The 24999-nt window shown below is 34.9% G+C and overlaps 1 protein-coding gene, 1 long non-coding RNA gene and 3 pseudogenes across 3 annotated transcripts; 3 read left to right on the top strand and 2 right to left on the bottom strand.

Moving 5' to 3' along the window:
- Positions 1 to 685: 685 nt before the first annotated feature.
- Positions 686 to 8228, top strand: LOC114738224 (uncharacterized protein sll0005-like; annotated as a pseudogene).
- A 520-nt stretch (positions 8229 to 8748) lies between these two features.
- LOC114738236 (splicing factor YJU2-like) lies at positions 8749 to 9611 on the bottom strand (annotated as a pseudogene).
- Positions 9612 to 9641: 30 nt separating this feature from the next.
- LOC114738235 (uncharacterized) lies at positions 9642 to 11436 on the top strand. Its single transcript, XR_003739512.1, has 3 exons — positions 9642 to 10057; positions 10541 to 10604; positions 11207 to 11436. It is a non-coding gene; the product is annotated as an uncharacterized LOC114738235 (long non-coding RNA).
- Positions 11437 to 13284: 1848 nt separating this feature from the next.
- LOC114738234 (rhomboid-like protein 19) lies at positions 13285 to 17557 on the top strand (annotated as a pseudogene).
- Positions 17558 to 21630: 4073 nt separating this feature from the next.
- Positions 21631 to 24447, bottom strand: LOC114738228 (probable ubiquitin-conjugating enzyme E2 C). 2 transcript variants are annotated; one of them, XM_028926262.1, is made up of 6 exons: positions 24148 to 24447; positions 23706 to 23733; positions 22613 to 22843; positions 22391 to 22454; positions 22248 to 22307; positions 21633 to 21767 (listed from the first exon to the last, which is right to left on the bottom strand). In XM_028926262.1, the coding sequence occupies exons 1-6, from the start codon at positions 24285 to 24287 to the stop codon at positions 21712 to 21714; spliced, it is 579 nt and encodes a 192-aa protein (XP_028782095.1). In that variant the 5' UTR covers positions 24288 to 24447; the 3' UTR covers positions 21633 to 21711. The 2 variants fall into 2 exon arrangements, with proteins under 2 accessions (XP_028782096.1, XP_028782095.1); XM_028926263.1 differs by lacking the exon at positions 22248 to 22307 and having other exon boundaries at positions 21631 to 21767.
- Positions 24448 to 24999: the final 552 nt, after the last annotated feature.

Here is a 24999-nt window from a genome sequence, read left to right as displayed (position 1 = left end):
TAACTCTTGTTATCAACATTTTGAACTTTTTTAAATTTTAAAATTCCATTGTTATAATTTGATTAAAATGTACATTAAGTATTTAAGTTTAAGGACTTCTGTTTTCCCCTTGAAATTTGGTATAGGTAGTGGTACTGTATATTAGATGATAATAATTTACTGTTATATACCATACCTTTTGGCGTATGTGGCGTGTTTTAGACCTATGCAGCTATGCTTTTGTAGCAACATACTATACGCCTGGCAAGGCGTTTTGTAGTTTCTCTGATTTGGATTTCATGCTCATCCTTTAATGCGGAGCATCTAGATTAAAATTGCACAGGCATTTTTTTGTTATTATTATTAATATTCTGATATCTTTTATTTTTACAGATGCATAGGATGAAATAAATATAACCTTCTAATTGTCAATTTTTTTAAAATGAATTCTTAACTAAAAAAAAAATAAAAATAAAAATAACAAACTTGAATATGGATTCTTGAAATTTAATTTGGAGGGTTCAAATTTTATCTCAAGCTATTGAACAGCTTCTGAACTACAAAATTTCATGGACCACAGTTTCTAGAATAGATTATTATATCTTTTACATGCATTGGCCTTTCTTTCCATATTCCAATTGAGTTCATCTTGCAGGCGTTATCTGGGCTGCATGAACAAATCCCCCCCTTTTCCAAGGCCGATGCGATGAGGATTATTGAGGAAGAATTAGGTTCTCCCGTGGAGTCATTCTTCAGCTACATTTCTGAGGAACCTGTAGCTGCTGCCTCATTTGGTCAGGTAATTCCTTGCTTTGTCATAGGAGTGCCTTGCTTGATTAAATATAAGTGGTGTTGTGTTTACATTTTTCATTTAACTACCTTTACATTTCCTAGGTTACTTTGCCCGTACTACTGATGGAACCAATGTTGCTGTAAAAGTTCAGCGTCCAAATTTGCATCATGTGGTGGTGCGGGATATCTTCATCCTTCGCCTTGGGGTGTTGTATTGATCTCTATTGCCTTGATATCTGTATTATTTTGTCCAGGATTAAATTTCTTAAGTGACTGGGTGTAACTATTTCAGCTAGGTCTAGTGCAAAAGTTTGCCAAGAGAAAGAGTGATCCTCGCTTATATGCTGATGAGCTGGGGAAAGGTTTGTTGGCGAATTAGATTACACTTTAGAGGCTGCAAATGCTTCAAAGTTTCAGGTAATTAATATTGTATGTGGGCTATTGAATTTGAAATATGGTTTCAGAACTTAACAAGAATCTAGGATGAAGCTGTGAAAGTCAATGTAGATCCTACTAAGATATTTTGCAATGGAAATTTGAAATGATTTGTATACTATTGACCAAAGTAGAATTGTAAACTGAAATTTGGTCAACAGTAGCTTCTGGATAACATTATATTTCTTTTTGCCGCATAATAATTTGAACATTATTGTCTTACGACCTGTTAAAAATATTAATTCCTGGTCAACACTTAACCGTTAAAACTTTAAGGTAGAATTGGCTTTAATGAACCTCACAGTAACTTTATCTCTCAACTGACTTGTTTTTTCTACAATCAGGAAGTTCACTCTCCCTTTGCTTTTATGAGCGTGCCAAAAGTGTTTAAACATCTAAGTCGAACACGGGTTCTCACCATGGAGTGGATGATTGGTGAAAGTCCAACAGATTTGCTCTCCGTATCAACTGGAAACTCTGCTGGAAATGACTCTGTACATTTGGAAAGGCAGAAAGTTGAGGCAAAGGGGCGTCTTCTTGATCTGGTATGCGAGCACAAATGAAATAATTACAACTTCTGTCTTTGCATGGGTGTAAAACTGTTGCAGGATAATATGTTATTATGTGTCTTATTTATTATTAGGTGTTTTTGTTACAATTTTAATAGGTTTAGTTGTGGTAGTAGGCAGAGTCAGCAGTGACAGAAATTATCACACAAGAGGAAGAGAGAGGATGAGCGTGCAGGTATGGGAAGGGAACAGAATTGGTTACTCTAAAGGGTTGCAGTAGGGCTATATATAATGTATTAGGGTGGGATGCAAGTATGTGAATTGATTTTTGGAAGAAATATGGTACAATTTACAGGCCTTTGTACCAAAAACCCATATGGTTATTGAATTCTTGATTATGTTTTGATAAGTAGTTTATGTTTCTTAAAGGGAGTAATGCTAGGTTGGAAGTTCTGATATATCTTATTATTTTGTTGAGTTACAAGTTATCTAGTTTCTAGGACTTAGTGCGGTTAAAATAAAAAAAGCTAAAGTATACATTTAGTCCTTTAACCCTAAAATCATTAGGTTTAAATGATGATTTCTTGTAATAATCATGACTATTTTGAAAATTAAACTTCATATTACCTCTAGTCCTAATTATAAGACTTTGGTTGTAGACTACAAACAAGGTTTTATAGTTAGGACCAGAGGTAGTATCTTAGCTTAAATGTTTTATCAACATTTATTATCTTAATATTATCATTTTTTGTTAACAATTTAGGGTTGAAAGACTACAAGTATACTTTTTATAGTTAAAGGATCAAATCAAAACTCTATAAAGTTAGAGGACTAAATGTATACTTTGGCCAATAAAAAAAAAATAAGAGAGAGGCAACTAAAGAACAAAAAAGGAGTTCAACTCCTGATGCAAAGCTAAGAGATTGAAGGGAGAAATTCCGTGTCTTCAACCTTTGTGCCTTCCTTTATTTAAGTGTAAATAGTGAGCTAAGATGTATATTCATTATTCCCTGATGCTTATTTATGTGAGTTATAGTGTTTCTCATATTATAAATATGATACAGCACGAGATTATCTATTTCAAATCTAGTGTTCTATGAACCAACAGTGTATATCGAGATTGATTTGTCACTTTGTTGGGGAAATTTTTGTAAAAATTGATCAGGGCAATCTATAAAGGTCTGAACATCAGCTCGCTAATTTTTCACAAAATGTTTTAGGGGTCTTTATTATTGAGTTGTCTATAAAATAAGTTTTATTATTTAGGAATCCCGTCTTATTTATCTTATTGTTTGAGTTATGACTTATCTTATTTCTTGGATTCAATTGCATCATCAAAGTCATTTTCTATTGCATAGATAAAGGGGGGGCGCAATAAATTTGTCCCTTGAGTATTAAGGGAACCTCTGGCATTGTGATTCTAGAGAGTGTCCATAATGAAACACGGATGGGTTCTTCTGAATTAAAATAATGAAGATAAGCTTAATATTCTCTAAGATTGTATTAGTTTTATTTTGCCGTAAAAAGATTGTATTACTACTTGAATCCCATATTACTCAGTTGAATTGTTTGTCAACCACAAATTACTGATTATACCAAAAATTGTCCTGCCTTGGTGTCTTATTTCCTCATTATGATGACCGAGCATATTTTTCTTTGTGGGATATTGATTTATATTACACACCAATTCATTCAGGTCAACAAGGTGTTGAGGCAACATTGGTGCAACTTCTTGAAACTGGGTTATTGCATGCTGATCCGCATCCTGGAAACTTGCGTTACACTTCCTCAGGACAAATAGGGTAACTGTCTGCTCCTTCTCAGTTAAAGTAGATTCTGGTTTTACTTCACGATTAACTACTTATTGTTTTCTTCTATTTATTGTGGTAGGTTTCTAGATTTTGGTTTGCTTTGTCAAATGGAAAAAAAGCACCAGCTTGCTATGCTTGCTTCGATAGTTCATATAGTAAATGGTGACTGGGCATCCCTTGTTCGTGCTCTAACTTATATGGATGTTGTGAGGCCTGGGACAAATATCCGACTTGTAACCTTGGTAAAATATTTAGGCCTCAGCATTTAGTCATGATACCATTGCATATTTTTAATTTTGAAACTCATTTTCATAGAACTAACTTTTCAGATCTGTTACAAAATTGCAGGAATTGGAACATGCCTTGGGAGAAGTGGAGTTCAGAGACGGCATACCAGATGTGAAGTTCAGCAGGGTGAGTTCATTTATAACAGAAAAGATGGTGAATGCACTTATGAACTAGGCAAAGTCGGTGTTCCATAAAGCTTCTAATAGAAAGAAGTGCTCTCACCTTGCCGTTAAAAGAATGTACTATGTAGAAGTGAGTTTGTTATTAGGCTCAACAGAAAAAGAATGTGCAATAATAATAGGAGGATTCAACTCTGTATGTTTGCAAATGTTGGAATTTGTTGATCCCGTCTCAAAGTAATTAAATACTAACTTTGTGATAGATAATCTGATTTCCTGATTTTTTTTTTTGTCTTTTTTGTTGAGTACCTTTTTCAAAAAACATAAATAACTGTCATGCTTCTTCTGATGAAAGATGTTTGTGATTTTTCCCCTCAATTTGTTTTGTTTGATTAATTGTAATAACCATAGATTGGATGCTCTTTGACATATCATTGCATAATTTGTAGAACGTTGGATTGGAAATATGGACTAAGGATAGAAAATGAGAAAAAGAATTTGATGTAAAAATGAGCTTCTGAGTTTTGTTTGTTAGTACCTAATTGAATGAAACAGGTTCCGAAAGATGCCATGTGTTTATCAATATAAAATCCATAAACTATTTTTATTGAATGATTTTATTTTTAAATGGAAGCTTGTAATTGATGTCAGCATTGTAGTTCGTACTTTTGTTGAAATTGTACAAATCAAATCTGTCATTTGCCGTATGCCATTGTTAATATTGACGCTGAAAATTGTTTCATGATAACAAAACCAATTTTAGAGCTTCCTACTGCATATATATTTATGAGCTATATTTGTCTAACAATTCATATTTGAGCAAATTAGCTTTAGTCATTTTGTTGAGGTGTTCAATAGGGTTTCTTCTCTTCAGTCACTGATATCTCACAGTAAATTTTCCTGAAGGTTTTAGGAAAGATCTGGTCCGTAGCACTGAAGTATCATTTCCGTATGCCACCATACTATACACTTGTCTTGCGCTCCCTCGCTTCGTTCGAAGGTAAAGTGTGAAGATCCTATATACATGACTATGGGTCACACATCTGTCATCACACTGATGCTTATGAGTAGTTCTTTGTAATGCATGTATAAACATCTAGTAATATATAGTGTTTTATTGAATTATCAATATTCTTGTTTCATTTTCTTTTTGTCAACTTAAATTTTGCTTTTGAACATTCAGGTTTGGCTATAGCTGCAGACCCAAACTTTAAGACCTTTGAAGCTGCATATCCTTTTGTTGTTCGAAAAACTTCTCACAGAAAACTCAGTAGCATCAAGGAATATATTGCATTCGGTATAAGGAGTCTCATAAACATGCGTTCTGTTTCATTAATCTGCTGTACCATAACATTTTATCATTCCGTTGTGGCTGAGCGTTTTTGATAAATAAGCTGAGAATTCAAAGTTCTATTTTGATATATGAATCTTGGTTTAACCATACCTTTGTATGAATTAGGGTAATTTTCCCATCTCAATGACTTAGAAATTGAAAATCTTAACCGTAAGAGTTTGCAGGCTGTGCTTCATTTAAAATTTTTATTTAACAGTATTTCAAAGGTCCTGATGGATTCATGTATCGTAGTCTACCGTTGTGTGTATTGAATGCTGTTTTTGGTTAATATTTCTTACAACGTTAAGATCTCCTAGTATTTACTTTCAAATTTTCTATTTGATTTCTCTTCCCTCAACTTCTTTATCTCCTGTTTAGGTGCTACTAAACAGAAAGAAAGAGTTCCTCTGGCAAAGGCTTTCCCTTTTCTTGAGGGTAGGTGCAACCAGGTATGTTGGGAGTTAAATGAAATCATTATGTCATGGATTGTTCATTATGAAGTTTTTGGGCCTTATTTGTACTACTCAAACGTTTATATTTCAATTTTGATGCTAACTCTGCAATGTTATAACAATTTTCCACATAATGATCCTTTTTCCTCCGTTTTGGTTTTAAATGTGTAAATTATTATATAATAAAAGACATAGTCCTCTGTTTCAGACTTAATTGATTGAGAATAAAGGACAAGTACAACTTGTAATAATACGAATACACATGTTGATATGACTCACTATTGGCTTCTTTTCATTGTGCTTGATTTGGCGTAATGGGCTGGGGGTAAGAAAAATGAAACAGGAAGGGCTTGATCAGGCATTATTAAATGGGTTGAAGTTGGGATGGGTTATTTTCTAATTAGTGCTTTAAAATTTTTTGTTTTTGGTATTAGTGTATCCTTTTTTTTGGGGGGGGGGGGTTTGACAACATGCATCTTGGGTTACTGCTATAGATGGAAGTAAGTGTTGGTATGAAATCTGGGCATATATGACATGACTTTCAAAGGAATAAACCTTGGGTGTATGCTATCGTCAGGATCTCCAATAAAAACTCAAAATTGAAGAAACCTTCTTCGATGCATGCCATAGTACTCCTACCATGATTCAATTTGTACCATTAAATATTTTCAGAATTAAGATTTTCTGTTGTGGAATAAGTTATAGGAGGGCTATTAGCGGAGAACAACCCCCCCCCCAGGGGGCCAAAAAAAAAAAAAAACACTCAAAGTATACTCTTCCTTCCTCTCTTGGTCTAATCTGAAAACTCAGCACATGGTAGCAATGTGTTTTAAATTTGGCATATACTCAAGGTGTCCAGGAAGCATTCTCAACTTTAAAAAAAGAGAAAAAGTAGAGAAGGAGGTGCAGCGTTCCTCATCTAATTAATGGACTCATGGCGGCCTGTTTTAGAATGCTCCAATTATTTGATGGATAGAGCATTTTCTTCATTCTGATGCTTTTCTTTTTGTCCAGGAAAGCCTTACAATCAGTGGGATCAAAAAATGAGACTTCCCTTGACCAGTTACCAAATAAGACTGGTGGTGTACCAGTATTTGATATTGCAAACTTGGTCATGAGGCTTTTACCATCCAAAGATGGTGTTGTGCTCAGAAGGCTTCTTATGACTGCTGTGAGTTGCTAAGATCTGTTTATCACGTACGCTTAAATATTTGCCGCTATTCTTATTGGGGATGTGTATTCTAGTTTGTTAATATTTCAATGTGGAATCTGCTTTATCGTAGATTAGTAATGTACATATGTTTACTTGCTACATTTGTTTGATTACAGTGCATGCTAGTTTGAAGAGGATGAGAGTTTGTTTCTTTTGGTTCCTTTCTTGCCTGAGTTTTTCAATGGATTAAACCTAGCATCAAATATAAAATTGAACAAAAATTCAGCTGTTAATGAGTCCACTTGTTGTACTAAATCTTGCATGATTAGTTTGGGTGATTTTGTATGTTCTTAATGGAAATACAGAGTATGCAGGCAGTGTGCTTATGCGTGATGGGTGTTGTTTACGTGGTTCAAACAATCTGCACTGGGTAACAGACTTACTTTTCATTGAATGAACAGGATGGAGCATCATTAATCAAAGCAATGTTGTCCAAGGAGGCAAAACCTTTTCGCCAACACCTTCGTGACATCATAGCTGACGTAATGTGCCAGAGAGTAATTAAATACTTCGGACAGGGAATCAGAGTGTCTCGGTATTACCAGGCAATATTGGCGAATGGACCTAGCATCATGGAATCAGGTTTACCTGCTAGATCATCCTTGCCTGCATACGATTATATTACCATCTTTAAAGATCGGCGACTTAAAGTAATATTCTCCAAGGCACTAAAATCTGCGAGTAAAGATCCCATATTGATGCTGAGGTTTTGTTGGGCTTGCGCTATTGTCACTGTTACATCTTCTGCTTTGGCTTGCCATCGGGTTATAGTGTGTCTCGCTGAAGCTTATTTGCAGCCAATATTTGATGCTCCAAAGAGATATGCAGTGAGGGCATGATATTGTCAAAATTTTCTTGGTTTTCTCCATGGAAGGAACTCATTATTGTGCAATGGATATAAAATATGAAGGCTTCTAATTCGCTGATAATGCAGTAGGGCCATATTGAAGTCAGGCAGGTGAAATAGTTACATAGGATGATATAGTTGACACTTGGAAAAAGTTTTTAATAAAAAAGAGAGGAAGTCTTGATAATACAATACTCTTCTTAGTTACTGTTGATGTTTAATATGGAGAAGTGTTGCACAATACGGATTGATTTTGCTGCAGTCCTGAGCTACTTGCTCGACAATTATGTACAGCTTCATGTAAATTTGTAAATTCATAGCACGGAGACTCCACCTTTTGACTATTAATATGGTATGTGGTGGGCTACAGTAATTGTCAATTGTTTCTCATAGCCCATAACTCAACGCGGGTTACTTTTACTTGTTACTACCAACTGACCACTTCCTATTTGTCTATTTGTATTTTGGGGCTGATAATTAATACGGTCCTTTGATGGGAAAATTCGAGCTGTTCTTTTATTTATTTTTTAAGAGTAAATTTTGAACTGTTATTTGAAGAGCCTCTTTGAAAATTGTATTTACTTGGTCAACGTCTAAGTGCCTCAAACCACTTGAGTGTGGTGTTTGTTTATGGTGTGAAATCTTCTAAAAACGTTTATTTACTGTGTGACTCACTTTGTTTCGTATTATACAAAAATAAATATTAAAACAATCAAATCAAAAAGGGCATATACAAGAATTTCTCGGTTGTGTCAGATTCCCACTACCATTACAAACAAAGTTGCAATTCCGATCTTTCATTAACTATGCATCCATGGTTAAACTATGGTCGCAATTGAATTGGAGCAAGTCCTATTTGGAAAAAAAACAAGAAGAAAAGAAATAAACGGAAATTCTTTCTATGACACACTAAAACTAATCATCATCCCTGTTGTAGCTTTGACATAGGAATTGAAGTCCACTGGTTGTGCTAATTTTGGGCTCGGCTGCTTTCTTGACAACGTTGATCTTCACGAAAGGATGAAAAGGTTTTGCTCCCCAAAAGTCCCCGAACCTTACGAATTTCTGGGTTGCCAGAATTATCCAAATTAGCTTTTGTCAGAGCTTCAGTTGCTATGCTTGGAAGCTCTTCAGACATTCTACTTCTCTTGATATGATCGTCAGATGTTTCACCAACCCATTGAAGGCTTAACAATAAAACGATCAGTTTCTAAATCTTCATCCCGCATTCTTGCCACGTTCTTTTGATTTGCTTGAGAAAACTCTGATTTTATCAGTGCTTCGTCCTCTTCTTCCAGCTGTTTCTCCTTGTCAGCTGCTGTGCGTTGCAAGGCCTCCAGCATTGCATCAACACAGACAGTGGCATGCCCCGACTTCATAGACTTCATCTCATCAAGGGCTGCTAGGATGTCCATCTCCCTTTTAGAGTCCAAAGTTCTATTTTCTAGGGATTTCATGGCATCTCCCATCTCTTCAGCTTCCCTCTTCTGTTTCACCTTTACTTCATCTTCATCCTATGCACGACAGGGTTCAAAATTCCTCGTTGCCCCACATTCCACAACATAATCAGAATTTTGCGGATCGGTCTTGGTCGTCAGCTCAGCTGAGCACTTAGTGCATTTAAAGTAAAACCTGAATATTTAAATTCCCAGGTACATCTCGCCTATCACATCTTCCTTTCGAGAGTTAAACTTGGTGCCTCTATAGATATAATTCCCACAAGTATTGCATCTGATGCTCATGGGAAGCATCATGCCACAAATCGAAGCAAAACACGATGATAACAGGATCGTCGAGAAACGTAGTCTTCAGAGCTCAAGCTTCACCGATAATAAGAGAGTCCCCAGAAAGACGTAGATGCGGGGATAAAATAGCTTCTTGTGCTATCAAAAAGAAAAGAAGAGAAGGCCACAAATTGCAACTTACCCACCACGAACTCTCACTGAGAAGGATTCGTCGGACTGGGCAAGCGATGTGCGTAATCAAAAGCGCCAGGCGAATGCGTCGGCGGAGCTTCAGAGCGGAAAGAGAAAAGGGTCCTGTCGAAGAGGAGGGAGGTTCGGGTCTGGATCCTCTCAGCGGCCTTTTTCTCATTGTCCCTCGGAAAATTTAAATTCTATCCGTCCGGTTGATCTGAGAGCTCACAAAAAGCCTCATGAAGCTTTTAAATTCTGACCTCGCCCAGCCGATTTCACGTTCTGCCACATCCTATCACGGCCAACCCTTCGGAACAGGGATTTCCCACGCAGACAGGAAGCTCCGCGGTTCCCCATGGTTAGGTAATCTATATTACACCTCTTCCTCTGTATCTTCGTCATTCTTCTCCATCACTCCCTTCCTCATTCTTTGACTATTGAGTGCTTATTTGCTCAAATGATTTTCCCTGTTTTTTCCTTCATGCTGCACATATATGACTTCGATTGGTTTAACTTTTGGTACATTTAATTTGGTAGTATTTTATAGACAAATGTTATGATCTTCTGCATAAAGGTTAGTGCTGATAGAATATGCCGATCTGTTTTGGGGGGAAAAAAGCTCGAGGACTTGCATTATCATTAGGTTTCCCGTCAATCTCTCCGATGGAAGTTATAAGTATGCACGATCCCTACATTACTGACCTTTAGAAAAGTTTCTGCACATGTATAATCCTAATGAAAAACCTGATAACTATATTCCAACCTCTGTCTAATTCTTTAATTAGTTACATTTGAGATTTGAATATGGGAACCAATCACCTATGCTGAAGTTTTGTGTCTTTGTAGGGGTATGCCAATACCTGCTGCCCTGGACGTTTTAGCCAAACATTCGAACTTGAAACTTTTTGAGGTAAAGATGTTGTTGAGTGTCTGCAAAAGATGCTTGGTTGTTTTGAGACACAAGTGATATAAAATATTTGGACTAACTAAATTTGGCAGAATATACCTGATCTGTGTCATAATACTGAAGAAATTAGCTACAGCAATCGAGAGATGCCATGGCCATATTGAACTAACTATATATTAAACAAAACATGTTTCCATTTTGAAGGAAACAGATCTTGTTGTCATATTGAAGGAGCTAAAGTCAGTTATCACATCGTACAATTCAAAATTGCTACTCTTCCAGTCCTAAATGTAAGACCCTTATACACACTAGTATAAGGGTCTTACATTTAGGACCGGAGGAGTATAATCAGAACTTGCTTCCATCTCAGCCATCATAGTAAGAAAAGCAGGCACTTAACTTGCTGGATTGAACAAAAAGAAATCAAACTCTTTAAGACTGATAGTGAAGCATCTTTATATGGGGGAGCAAGCATGAGAGATATGTGAGATAAACTCTCCCTAGGTATATTTTGTTTGAGTTGATTATATGGAAAAATAAATAAATAAATAAAGAACTTGTTGGATTGAATGACTGAATTACTTGATTCTGAATTATCATTGCAGGTAATGGCTGTCATTGTTGAAGCTATAGAAGATGGACTTTCACCTGCTAAGAATTGATTGGATATTGTTCAAGCTATGGAAGATGGACACTCACCTAATAAGAAAGAAGAGCAATGTAGATATTTGTATAGGGTACTAAAAAAGTTGTAATGCAAGAGAGTGGCAGTTATATTTGGCATCTTGATGTACTATGCAATTTGATTTTATTAAAACTAACAATTTTCCCTTAACTTTGCACATTTCTATCTCCATTTTTTAATACCTAACAACATAAATCCCTCTTCTTCCAATACTTCCAACAAAGGTGTTGGAAGCTGGTCCGAAAGAAGAAAAAAAAAAAAAAACAAAGGTGTTGGACAATCGAAGGGATAGGAAATTATGCATATTAGTTACACAAAAATGCATTGTATGTGTGTATTTATATTTTGTGACATTGGCTATGTATTTTATTACTTGTAGATATTATCATATGATTTTTTTTTTTTTTGCCAATATCATATGAAATATCAAATTTGTTTTAATTATTACGATTCTTCTCCTTTAATTGTGTGCTTTCATAAAACAATATTGCAGAAAAATTTTAAAAAATAATTAATATCATTAAAAAAATAAATATACATCATGTACAAAAAAATTAAAAAAATTTCTCATAAATAAAGAAACTTATTTACTCCTCCGGTCCTAATTATAAGACACAATTAACTTATTGAGAAAATTAAGGAAGTAAGTTAAGTTGGTTATTTATAATAAATAAGTGTTGTCATTCCTAAAATATCCTTGCTAATTAAGTATATTGACTAAAACTATCATTATTAGAAGGATTATCTTGGAAAAAAATGCATAAATATAAGAGACAAAATGGATTGGGGTCATATAATTAGGACCAAATAAAAAGTCAAATGGGGTCTTATAATAAGGACCGGAGGAGTATTTTATTTTCTATAAATTAAAGCCATCATGTATATTTCTGGCCAAAAAAAATTATGTATATATATTGTAAAATAAAAAGTTCATATATCCATTGAATATCAAATTAGGTAAATTGGTCAACTGACCCAATAGAACTAAAAACTGGATCGATAATTTATTTTCTATTAAAAATTTAAAAATGAAAGTTTCTAACTTTTCACAATATATATTATATTAGAATATACTTTTAGTCTTTTAACTTTATACAATATTTTATTTTAGTCTATTAACATTAAAAGTAAACTTTTAGTTCTCTAATCCTAAAACTATTAATAAAAAATGACAATATTGAACTATTGAATGTTGATAAAACATTATTAAATATTAACATATTAAGTTTAATTTCAAAACAATCATGATTGTCATAAAAAAACATAATTTAAGATTAATAATTTAAGATGAAAAGACTAAAAGTATACTTTTAAAGTAGAGGGGTTAAACTGAAATACTAAAAAACCAAATGTATATTTTAGTCTATATACTATTTTGAAGTTTCACAATAATCAAAATATCATGACCTGAATATCTAAGACTCTGATGGCAATTAATATTTTTTATTTTGGAAATACCATATCAAGCAGAAAAGCCAGCTTTTTCCATTCGATTAAACTGAAATCAATTGTCATAATTGAATAATTAGTTGTCGATAGGCTTGGATGAGGTACAGCTTAGTTCCAAGTGAAGTTTATATATATTTTCAAATTAGGGGAAAACTTTTTGTATCGGTAAATAACGAGTGTATATATGATTTAGTAGAGGTTAGCGTTTCACAACTTAGTGAATCGACTTTCAATTTTTTATGAGACAGGTGATCACATTTAGTGTTAAGAAAAGATATCAATGTTGAGGGGGAAAAATTAATTTATTAGGGATCTATGGCCACGGTTAGAAAAAAAATTTTAACGGCCAGGATGCATCATAGCAACGATGTCGTTTTCCTTTTATGATTCTCCAGATTAGTTTTACAGATTCAACAGCCAGGATTAGTGTGCATCAGGCGCGCATGATGGACAATAATCGTTAGGCAATTAGGACGCGTTAGACAGAGATCATAGATCGTCGATCCTCAGACCGACTTGAAATGCTGAATGAATCATGTGACAAACCCGAGCTCCCATCGGTGGACGTTACTTCTCTCTTCCGCTTCCCAAAAGCCCTCTGATCTTCATTTTCTGTAATCCCTGTCATCTCAGCAACTGACGTCAATCCGCGCTCACATCCTCACCAGCCATGAGCACTCCCGCTCTCTCCGGGGTACGATGCGGATCTCTCTCTCTTCGATTTTCATATTTTGAGCTCTTTCGTTTCAGATCTTGGAATTCAACTTCTTTTGGTGATTGTTTGCTAAGCATTTTGATTCGCGATATTTCTCACTCCGGCAGGGCACGAGCCTTTTTTCTGGGTTTACTCGTTTGTGCAAAGGCCTAGCGGTGGTACTGGTGGGTGGTCACATTGCGATTCAGGTTTTCCCTTCAGCTGTTGCTTACCTAGCCCTTATTCCCGCCAGGTATGGTTTGATCTAATGCGTGCTGCTCAAATTTTGTGGTATAGAATTTCGGCCTGAGTGATGATCAGTGAGGGACTATCAACAGCAATAAATGATGGGATTGCTTCAAATTTCTGTCTTGGATCAACAACTTAAATAGCATTAGTTTGTACATTGGATTGTAATTTGCATCTAATCTATGCTATCAGTTTTTCCTTATTGCCTATTGAATGATCGAAATTAACTGTCTGAGTTGCGTTCAAGCGGCATCTAAGTTTGTGGTTTTTAATTAAAATTTTGTTTGCGTTGTTGTGATTACCACTCAACAGTTTCGCAGTGAGTGGACTTTGGAATGTGTGGTTTTTCATTGTACTTGAAATCATTGTGCATCTGACATGCTCTAAAAGCTCAAACGCTCCCAATAGTATCCTAAATTTCCATGGTGAGCATGGTCGAGTTTCTGAATTTTGCTTGGCCAAGTTTTGTTTGCTTCTCTGTTTGGACTGTCATTTTTTCTGCAGCCGATGTTGATCCTTACTACTGGAAGGGAAATTTTCCTCAAATTTTTAGGCTGAAACTGAATTATTTCTCCTTCTGGAAGCGGCCAGTGGACTGTTCTATAAACTCTATTTTGCCTTTTTGGTCCAGGAAAATGTAATTTGGGGGGGTAGAGTGAAATTTGACTGTAGTGAGATGGCTGTAATGCAATGCTTTAGAAGGTTGAGATATTTTTGTTCTGAACCGGATTGCTTTACCACATGATACTTGACTGAAAGTGTTTTAGTCGATTATTGTCTTCTAATGATGATGTGATAAAAGAGTTAACATTGTCAACTTCTTCTATTTGTTTATTTTTTTATAATGGCCAAATTACAGTGTTATAAATTGAACTCATAAGAAACATGAGACTCACTTATGATAGAATAAATATAATCAGTCATCATTATAATTATTCTTCAACTCTATGATTGGAGTTCTTGTTTTTTTTTTAAAAAAAAGCTCTGTGTTTTTGAGTTTAATGGTGCATATCTGAATGAATTTTGGATTCTATTTAATTGCTTCTGTTGATAATGTTATATACAGATGTGGTTGGAGACATGGCTTTTTCTAGGCAACTATGGTTGTTTCACGTTTGTCCGAAGTGTGACAAAACTGCTAATGTTGAAAATTTAAATTTGTTTGTTGGATGACTCAATTCTTTTCCGTTTGATACATTTTGCAGAACTATCCCTTTTGCCTGGAACCTGATTTCAGCTGGTTATATTGAACAATCCATTTATGGGGTATGCTGTATGCACTTACGATTACTTCTAATTATGCCTGTGTACTGAATGAATTGCATTTTGTCATTATACCGGTATCTTTATATGACACCTCAAAGTTAATGCTGGTGATAATTCATTTCTACAGGCAATTGTCAGCACCATTGGTCTCCTTTTCATTGGAAAGCTGCTTGAACCTGTATGGGGTTCCAGGGAATTTTAAAGTTCATTTTTGTGGTTAACTTTCTGACTTCTGTGTGTATTTTCATCACTGCCATTGCCTTGTACTATATTACAAGACAAGAAATTTACCTGTAAGTGTATGAAATCTAGATTCATCTGAGATGATATTTTCTGTCTGTTGCTTAAGCTGCAATCTGTGCATTTTTTTCTTCCGGTGTATTAAATATCTGTCTGTCTGTTAAATACACTTTATTCATTTTATTCCTTTCTTTCATTCATAACAATCTGATGGCTGAAATTATATGAACTCCTGATCTTGTGTTTCAAATCAATCGGAAGCTAAATTAACTTCCCCATCCCCAGAGGAAAAATGGGATGATTCTGGGAGATAACTAGGATCATCACCATAATAGGAACTCATCTGTTAACACACCCCCTAAACTCGTTAGACTTATCTTCCAATTAGTTGTTAGGTCTTTCAGCACATTGAAATTGCACTACATTTTGTCATGCTGTGGTAAATAAAGGCAGCTTGATCGCTTGCATCCTTTCTTAATATTTGGGAAAATTTACTAGTCCAGTGCTTTTAGGCTTAATCATATGTTAAGCTTTTAAAAAAAACTATGCTACTTTTGTTAATTCTGGATTGTCGATTTGTTTCTTTGTTATCTTTTTGCCTTGTATGATATGGTTCTTTTTGACATTTTGCACTTGTTCTGGCAGCAACTTTTGATTTTCCTTCTTTCACATTTTTCTAGGTATATGCCATTTTCTGGATTTCATGGAGTTCTTTCTGGCTTCTTGGTTGGCATCAAGCAGATGATGCCGGATCAAGAACTGCCTCTCCTTAAGATAAAAGTGAAGGTCTGATACTCTTTCCCTCTTGTCTCTAATCTGTTACTTTTTAGAAGGATGAAGTCTATCCTGTAACCTGAATGACACCACTTTTAAACCTTTTTCAGTGGTTACCATCCATTGCTTTACTTCTTTCGATTGCTTTGAGCTTCTGGACACTGGAGGCAGTATCATATCTTCCCACTGTAATATTTGGGACGTACATTAGCTGGATTTACCTTAGGTACTGGCAGAGGAGAGTAGAGACAAAACTTAAGGGTGACCCAAGTGACGACTTTGCTTTCTCCACATTTTTCCCAGATTTTTGAGGTAAGTTACTGTTTTAGTATACTATTCCAAGACTTCTGACTCCTCTCGCTTTAAGCACTTTTCTCATTTTCATTTTTCCTCTTCTCACAGACCAGTCATAGACCCTATTGCGTCAATATTTCATCGCATGCTCTGTGGAAGATCTGATGCCTCTAATGATCCCCAAGGTCACACTCTTGGGGGTGAACCTTTGCCGGGTTCTGACCCCTCTGAGGCATCCAGGAGACGGTAATGTCACTTTACTGTTCTTTAATGTTAATTGAGTATATCAATCCATCCTCAGATGGACATTCGAACTGAAATGATTTCTTAAGGTAGCTATCAGGTGACTAAATAATAGAGTTGTAGGTCTGTCATTTTTCTTTTGCGTCTTACTTATATTTCTTTACCTGTAGGATTGACTGACTGAGTGTTATCTTCAGCTAAAAAGAAAAGGGAGAAAAAAATTATTGGAAAAAAGTTTCTTTCTTGTTTCTTTTGTTTTTTGCTTTGTTTCTTTTCTTGTTTAATTTTACCACGGAAGAGTGGTTAATTTTTATTTTATATATATATATATATATATATATATATACTCAATATATAGCTTGCATATAACCTTTGTAATGCTGAATGAATAATTAATAAATAGAAGATAAGGGTAACAAACATGTCCTTCTTTTGCTTGATACTGCTCTACCATGGAAACAGAATACACGCCTTTTGTCTTGGTCTGAAGACATAGCAACTTCTGTCCGACAAATAGCGGTCACCTAAATATAGCTGATCAAATTTTGTTCCAAGGGACAATTTGTTTCTAATTTGAAACATTGCTTGCTATTGCCTTGATTAAATTTGTGTTCTATCGTGGCAAAATAAAAGCGATACCAATGGTGACAGCGTCATGTAGTAAATAATCACTGTGTAAAGGAACCTATCAATGGGACTATTCTTCTTGCAGAGAGAGAGGTGCCCGAGCTCTGGAAGAAAGGTTGGCTGCCAAGATGTTGGCGACTTCACACAGTGCTGGAGAGTCACGAACTGATGCTGCTGAGAATGTATGATTCCGATTTCTTTAGATTATGCAGATTGTTGGTGTTGTAGAAAACTCGTGGAAGAATTTGATGTGGCCACCTCACGGCCACATGGGAGGTATTGTTGACCAGGAAGAAGCTTTCAAAATTGAGATCGGGCCCGTGGAACTTCGAAATAAATGTTACTAATTTGCATTTTAATCCAATTCTTTTCTTTTTTTGGGTCTTTTCAAAATGTAGTTTATGATGTTCACATTTGAACCTCACATAAGTAATGTACTGACAGCAATATCGTCATTGTGTATATTTACTAAATAGCCTCTTAGAATTGTTAATTTCCCCAACCCCCACTCTAGTCTCTTGCCTTAGCCCATGTAGAATTCTTGCCAAAAGAACCAAATCGACGTGACAAGACCTTGAGATATTCGGTTCTATCACAGTAATTTGCCAAAAGAAACGCTTTTTCTGGAACATCATGAATGCCGCAGTTTACTAGTAGAGAACATGCAGTTGAATCATAATAAAGAGCACCTGTTATCCAATATCCAATCTCAAGAGTATTTATTAGATTACTTGGCCCAAAAAAAAAAAAGGACTTTTTTCTGCGAACAAAAAAAGAATATGTATTAGACTAATGTCGGGACAAAATTGCTGCACTGTCACTTCGAAACTAGCAGGAGCATTTGAAAAAAAAAATGTTTTTACGCAAGTTGATATAATACTTTTCTTCCATATTTATAGTCCCTTTTTTACATCTTTTGAATTCTGCAAAATCATTTTTAAAACTAATCTAAACACTTCCAAATCCAAAGTGTAGAGAGAGAAGCATGTTTAACTGAGAGACAAATGGCATGTCTAGGTGGAAAGTCATTGGTTAGAAATCATGTTAATGTTTGCACCTTAAAATTTAAGAAGGTGCATCTAGCATTTTTATCCTTTTTTATAGAATATTTAGTGCCTGATCTTATTGTTTTGATATATTCAGCATTCCTAATTTTACTTTTTTAATTACATTCAATGTTTTAATTCTAATTTAGAATACTGAACATACTATTTAAAAAAAAGATTGGAGTGCTTTACTTGAGAAAAAAGTGGGTAGAGAATAAGCACCCTTGTTTTCGCTTTTATCATTTTTATCAAAACATGCAGCCTTGTGTTTTTGTCAAAAACTGTCAATACATAGGGGTGTTTGGGTAAACCCAGAAACACTTTTTAGAATCACTTTTTCGACACATATTTATTTCGTATACCGTAAAAACACTTTTAAAACTATAGTTTTATTTCTACTCAAACACCATGTCAGCTTAGTGTATCTACTGATTTTGTACGCTTGCGAGGCTGCACATGATGTGGGTGCATATAGTGCGTTTCAAATTCTTAGACAGGTGTGTAAAGTGGGCGGCTGAAGCCAATGGCAATGCTTGTGTCATTCTTGAGGAACAAAAAACCGGACCGGTCAGTAAACCGGTTAAGACACTGGGTCAAGGGTTAATGGGTTCAATCAAAGTCAGACCGAGTTAAACCAGTAATAATTAAAATAATTTAATTTAATTTAAATGTGTAAAAATATTCCTATTGTAACCCAAGAAAAAAGTAATACTTAATTAATTAATTTATTTTTTAATTCTCTCTCCTCTTCATACATTTTTTTTTTGTTTTTATTTTTTCACTTTTATTTCACATCTTCTGTCCTCATTCGTGTGGCTTGGTTTACTTTTTTAGGTTTTCATATATTTTTTTTTTATCCACTCTTTCCCTCCTACCACATGGATCCATTAATTCACACATTACCTACTTTTTGTTTTACTGCTCTGCGCTTGCAAGCCACGGGCAACATGAGCTAAGTATGTGAGTCAAATACTGAGATGAAGATAGATGGTACTGACAACCATGGAGTGCGAATGACGGTGACAGAGCAAGAAGTGAAGAGTGAGATGTCACAACCACGGCTTAGCAATGATGAACACAGATGAGTTCTAGCATTTTAGACAGACTGGCAAAGAGATTTAGAGTTTCTTTTCTTTCTTTCAATTTTTTCTCCAAATATTCACTGTGTTTAATTTTTTAAAAAAAATTTTTTTAAATGAAATGACGTTGTTTCTTGAGGGTGGAAGATTGAAATCATTAAACCGGGTAACCCATCTTAACCAGCGGGTTACTTGGCTTTTACTGGTTCTTATTGGTTGAACATGAAACGATGTCGTTTCTTTTACAACAATTGATGATATAATTTTTTTCAATTCTTCATAACTTGTACCCTCCTTTATATTTGTTGTTCTTACACTACCTCCCACATACCTCATATCATCTTCTTCATCATTTATAAACTTTCTCCCTATATGAACAAAACAAAATATATGCTTTCCAGACGTACTCGCCATCAGTAATTTAAACCTACATTAAGAATCACGCAACTGTCATTGACAAGTCAGGGAGCTATGTTGACAACTGTCATGGCACACATTGACAACTATCCCAGCATGATTGACAACACAATATCCCATTTCGTGCTAAGGGTTTCTACCCACACTAACTTTCATCTTTTTCTTCCTTTGCCACTAAACTAACATCAGAATAGAGCAAAACCACCCACAAGCAACTTAAAAACAAAACACCCATGATCATCCTACACACCCAACTTAAATTACCAATACACACCAACCAAAAACACAGCTTTTCCATCGATTAACTTGTAAATCCTACACCAAAAACAAAAGCTTTGCAATGCTAAAGGCAAAAACGATTTTCTGATTTTTCATTTCTAAACAAATACACAATTTGTTAAGAAAGGTAGGAGAGGAGAGGAAAGAAAGTTTCAGACTTGAAGATTTGTGGAGATTCACATGAAAGAGTTCACTAATAGTAATGAAAAAGATACTTCATCATCAATGGCTCCTTCCTTCTTTTGCAATGTCTTCTCTCTCAACCATACTACGCGGGAAACTCCTCACCCAACTCACCATCTTTGTTTCTAATAGCTAGGACAAGAGAGTCGTTTCAACATTCTGAAAATTGCATTTAAGTCCCTTTGAGACTTCAAAACAATTATGACATTTCATAGGACTTTTTTATTGTATATTTGGTTACGTGGGACCTTAATGTCATTTTCTCATAGATAAACGTATGATATCAGCCTTCTTATCCCACACGGAGGGAGAGCCTAGTGCCTCCCTACTTTAAAAAATTAATTTAATGCTGGTAAAAAAAAGGTATTATTTTAATGGGAGAATTGCAAAAAAAATATCTTTAAAATTTTAAAATTCTAAATCAAGAATGATTATAAAAATATGTTGTTATTTATTTTTTAAATATTGTCAATTGTTATTAAAATATAATACACAAGACTGATTTAAAATTTTAAAATTCAAAAGTTTTTTTTTGGAGATTCTTCCTATTTTAATCTTAGGGTTTAAAAAATATATTTTTAATTTTTTAAACTTAATACTGTTACGAAAATTGCTAAAGTCAACAATTTTAAAATGACGACTCAGACACCCAACATTTAAATACTGACATATTAATTTTTAATATGTTAATTTAAAAATATTTAAAATAAAACCTTTTTATCAACAATTTGTGCAGAGTTTAACAATTATAAAATAAATAATTTTCTTCCCTTATTTTGATCATTGAAAAAAATTATCTAATCAATCTTGCAATTTTCTATTAAAACATTTCAAAAATTACAATTATTTTAAGGATTACCATCATTATTAACTTTTATACTGTAAGAGAGTTTTGATGAAAATCAAACCATAGTTTTATAAATAATTTTATAACATATGAAGTAAATATGTAAAAAAACTTTACCTTGAATTGTCAAAAAATGTTTTTAAAAAACACTTGTAAAGATAACCATACACCATCCAGCATCATGATTTCAAAAGCCCATCCATGATTTCAAAAGCCGATCATCAGCCAAAACTGTTTTTAATAGAAGGCACTAGTAGAAGAACCTAGGGCCTAATTTTTTAGGCCCGCCTTTACTTTTAAATAACTTTTTTATATTCAAATAAAGTGAGCGTTTCAGAACAACTGCAACCAGAACCGCCCTCAATTGTGACAACGATGCAATTCTCCACTACCAGGCCCCATGGGCTGCCATATCTCATCAGTTTGGTGTGCTTACTAAGCCATCTATACAATTTTCCCTCTTTTTTGATAAGGACTGAGCATCTCTCTTAAAAAGATAAGAAAAGATTATGCACCAGAAGTATACATCTAGAGGCACTTTGGGCAGAAAAAGTTTTACAAATTTTATACACAAATATCAAGTCATTTTATCAGAGAACTTCTGATCCTTGTAATCTCTGCTAAACATAGCAGCACAACAAAAAATCGCCAAATTTCCGGCCTTAAGAATTTCGCTTCAGAGCTTTACAACTGTCGTGTGGAAAAGTAAGGTGATCTGTCCAACTCAAATTGTATCCGTCAACTTTCAAGTGATTCTCCGGCAAAATATTGTTTATGCACCATTCTCCTGTAATCTGCAAAGCATTAAGCATTAAATTATACATCCCACGTTTAAATTTCTATAATCAGAAAATCTATGCCTCATCATCGCAAATATAAAGAGCCCAATGAAGCACAAAAGTGTTTGTTTAATAAGTATTTGCACTCAACATGATGCAACACTCCCAAGAAGTACAAGAACACCGGGACACTTCATGGTGTTCTTGTACTATCTCATGTTCGAGCTTCAAGCTTAGAAGATAGAGACCCAAAATTCTACTACCCTCCGGAACATGGTAAGTGAGCTTCAAAAGATTTCAGGAACCATAACTGTTGTCATGGATCTATCGTAGTACTTAATACAAATGAGAAACTCCTAGCTAACAAGATAGAACCAGGAGTTAGCCATCGAAAAATGAATATCAAACTATGAAGTCGTAAGAGGCCATCTTCAAACACTCCATGAAACAACAACAAAACCAAAGGTTGGCAAATTTGACAAAAAAGAAGTCAACCTTCTTTATTGTTCCAAAGTGTCGCGGCATAGCTGTTTAAAGGGCTCTCTGGGTTAGGCTCTGCCACAAGAAAGTAATTTGATCAGGCAAACAAATGCTGAGACGCCGATGCAAAATTCATGAATAGGAAAATGCCAACTGACCTCCCAATAAACTTTGAATTGACAGAAGAATAGTTCTACAATCATAAGCTGAAGACCATTTGTCCTACAAAGACAAAATAAGGCTTCAATTGGCTCTGGAACAATGTACGTAGTTGCATAATAATCAAAGAAGATATATCTAAAAAAACAGAAGGTCCAAAACCTTCAATAAACAAGCAGTGGCTTCAATTTTTTCAATTCCTTTTATAAGCTAGTCAGTACCTGAAGAATGTCAAGGCAAATGTTGCCAAACTGGTCAACATTTGGATGAAAGCACATGGTCTCAAACTTTACTTGGGGCGGCTTAAAAGGATAGTCCAGGGGAAACCGTAAGGAGAGTTTATACGATAAACCCTCATATATAGTTCCTTTTCCACCTTCAATCGTGCCAATCCATGTAAAAATGCTCTCACCATCAGGAAAAGCTGATACTCCAAGATCTCCACCGCTCATCTGAAGAGAAAAGTCATCATTTATAATAGCACCTTATGACAAATAATATCCACGATAGTCAACTGTTAAGCCTTAGCTTCTTAATATTCAAGCACACTCAGCGGAAGATTTTAGGTCAATTGGTGGTTAAATGCAGACTTCATGACAAAATGCTAAAAGGACCAAAAATCTTAAAGAGAGATATAATCTTATGCTAAAATTGCAACTTGAATTTCCGAGGGATTATCAGCAATCAACTCATAATTTGAAGCTCATAAGCATCAAGACATTTCCAGCTAGACAGCATGCAAGCAAAGTAGATTGCAGAGTCATTGCCACATTCAAGAAAACAAGCTATAAGATCACCTATTACAAGAGTGTGATATAAATATAGCATCCCCGGGGGGGGGGGAGGAGAGGAAGCTGCGAATAACAAGAATTCCAAAAAAAAAAAAAAAAAAGGCCCTTGGGAGTAGTTCACAATTGCATGTATTAATTATTTGAAATATCATTCCAATAACCTCTCACCCATCAACGCACAGCTGACTAATAAGCAGACGTACATCTATCAATAACCATCAGAAAATTAGTCTGTTATAGCTAGCTCACAAGAAATAAATCAATAAATTTCTGAGGGTGTTGTCACTAAAAGGGCAGAATGCGAAAATCAGATGGTAAATTCATGTTCACTTATTCAGACATGCAATAAAAGTCCACAGTCCACACGTGCCCAATGATATGAAATTGAGGCAGAAATATCAAGGCAGACGGAATCTCAATAACTAAATGCCCTAAACCCCTGATACCAGGGAAAGCTTGATAAGAGAAGACATCACGGCACTGACTTCAAGCTAAACCGAAAAAGAGAGACAGAGACGCATACCATGAGTGACATCAACTCCTTCTGCAGTCTGCAATCATACCAAAAAGAATAAAAGCATCACTCCAAGGCAGACGAGAAAAAAGCTCGTTTTAGAAACTTTAAACTGGGAAGATGTCAGTAAAAGTGAAGGTTCGGGTATCACCTGGCGATGTGAAGCGTGACCAAAGTGACCAAATTTTTAATTCAAATTCATATGATGTCAAGAAGGCAAGATAATCCCACAATCAAAGTCCCCCACAATCGTTAGATTAAATTTCGCAAAACAGCATATAAATTGAAAATTACAGTATGTGATTTCAGTAACATCAGCCAAATCCATTTCTTTTTTAGAAAAGGAGATTCAGAACCATAACTTGTAAAAGGCTTGATAAAGTTCCGGCCATTCTGGAGGATCAAAGAGAAAAACAGAGAAATCATGAAATAAAAAAGAGATTGATTAAACCTCTGGGAAACAGAGGTGGTGTCCACAGGGTGAGGAGAAGCAGATGGTGGGTTAGATGGATGTTCGGGCGCGTGATGGTGACGATGCTGCTGCTGCGGGATCGACAAGTAGTCGGAGCTGGAGTTGGACGGGACCTCCATGGCAGCGATCGAATTCAAGATCAAGACGACTAAGGTCCAAGATGATGACGAAGGATCGATAGAAGGCCAAGATTCAATCTCCAGAAAGCGGGAACCAGAGAAAGAGAGGGAGTTTTCTTCCCAGAAACGACTTGTGAAACTAGAAAGATGGGAATTGGTTTTCGACTTTTCGTTTCAGATTTCGCAGTGGAGACTGGTGGGGACTGATTGTTGCGTTTCATTCTTCTTGACAATTTTTTTCCATTTTTTTCATTTCTTAAATTATTAAAAGTTTAATATTAATTTTAGTCCTTCATATTTATCTTCATCTTGATTTTGATCTCTCAAATTTCAAATCATAAGTTTTGATTACTCAAATTTCTTTTCATTTAAAAGATTGGTCCCTATAATCTAATAAAAACTTAGATCATTTTACCTGTTAAGGGATCAAAACATGTAGTTTGAAATTTAAGGCACTAATGTCAAAATGAGAACAAACTTGAGGGACCAAAAATTATATTAACCAATTATTAAACTAATCTAACTTTAATTGTCATTTTTTATGAAATTATACTTTTCATTTATTTTTCTTATATATAATATTTTCAAAAAATTTCATATTTTTATTAATTTTTTAATTTTAATATTCTTTTTCAATTCCATCTTCTTTTCTTACAACCTTCGAATGCATTTTTTGGATCATCTTTAGCCTCTAAAACTTGAATTCCTTTTA

The sequence above is a fragment of the Neltuma alba genome, unplaced genomic scaffold (genome assembly GCF_004799145.2).
Source record: "Neltuma alba isolate B1F8T4 unplaced genomic scaffold, ASM479914v2 tig00013563_pilon, whole genome shotgun sequence".
In the NCBI taxonomy this organism is placed as follows: Eukaryota; Viridiplantae; Streptophyta; class Magnoliopsida; order Fabales; family Fabaceae; genus Neltuma; species Neltuma alba.
The sequence above is the reverse complement of the archived record's forward strand: the minus strand, read 5'-3'. Positions and strand labels throughout refer to the sequence as shown.

Excerpts from the sequence above, each read along its gene's own strand:
- LOC114738228 (XM_028926262.1), bottom strand. The coding sequence starts at position 24,287 with ATGGAGGTCCCGTCCAACTCCAGCTCCGACTACTTGTCGATCCCGCAG. Across the intron at positions 22,308-22,390 it reads AATTCAAAGTTTATTGGGAG|AGCCTAACCCAGAGAGCCCT; the intron begins GTCAGTTGGCAT and ends TTCTTGTGGCAG. Across the intron at positions 21,768-22,247 it reads ACTTTGGAACAATAAAGAAG|ATTACAGGAGAATGGTGCAT; the intron begins GTTGACTTCTTT and ends AATGCTTTGCAG.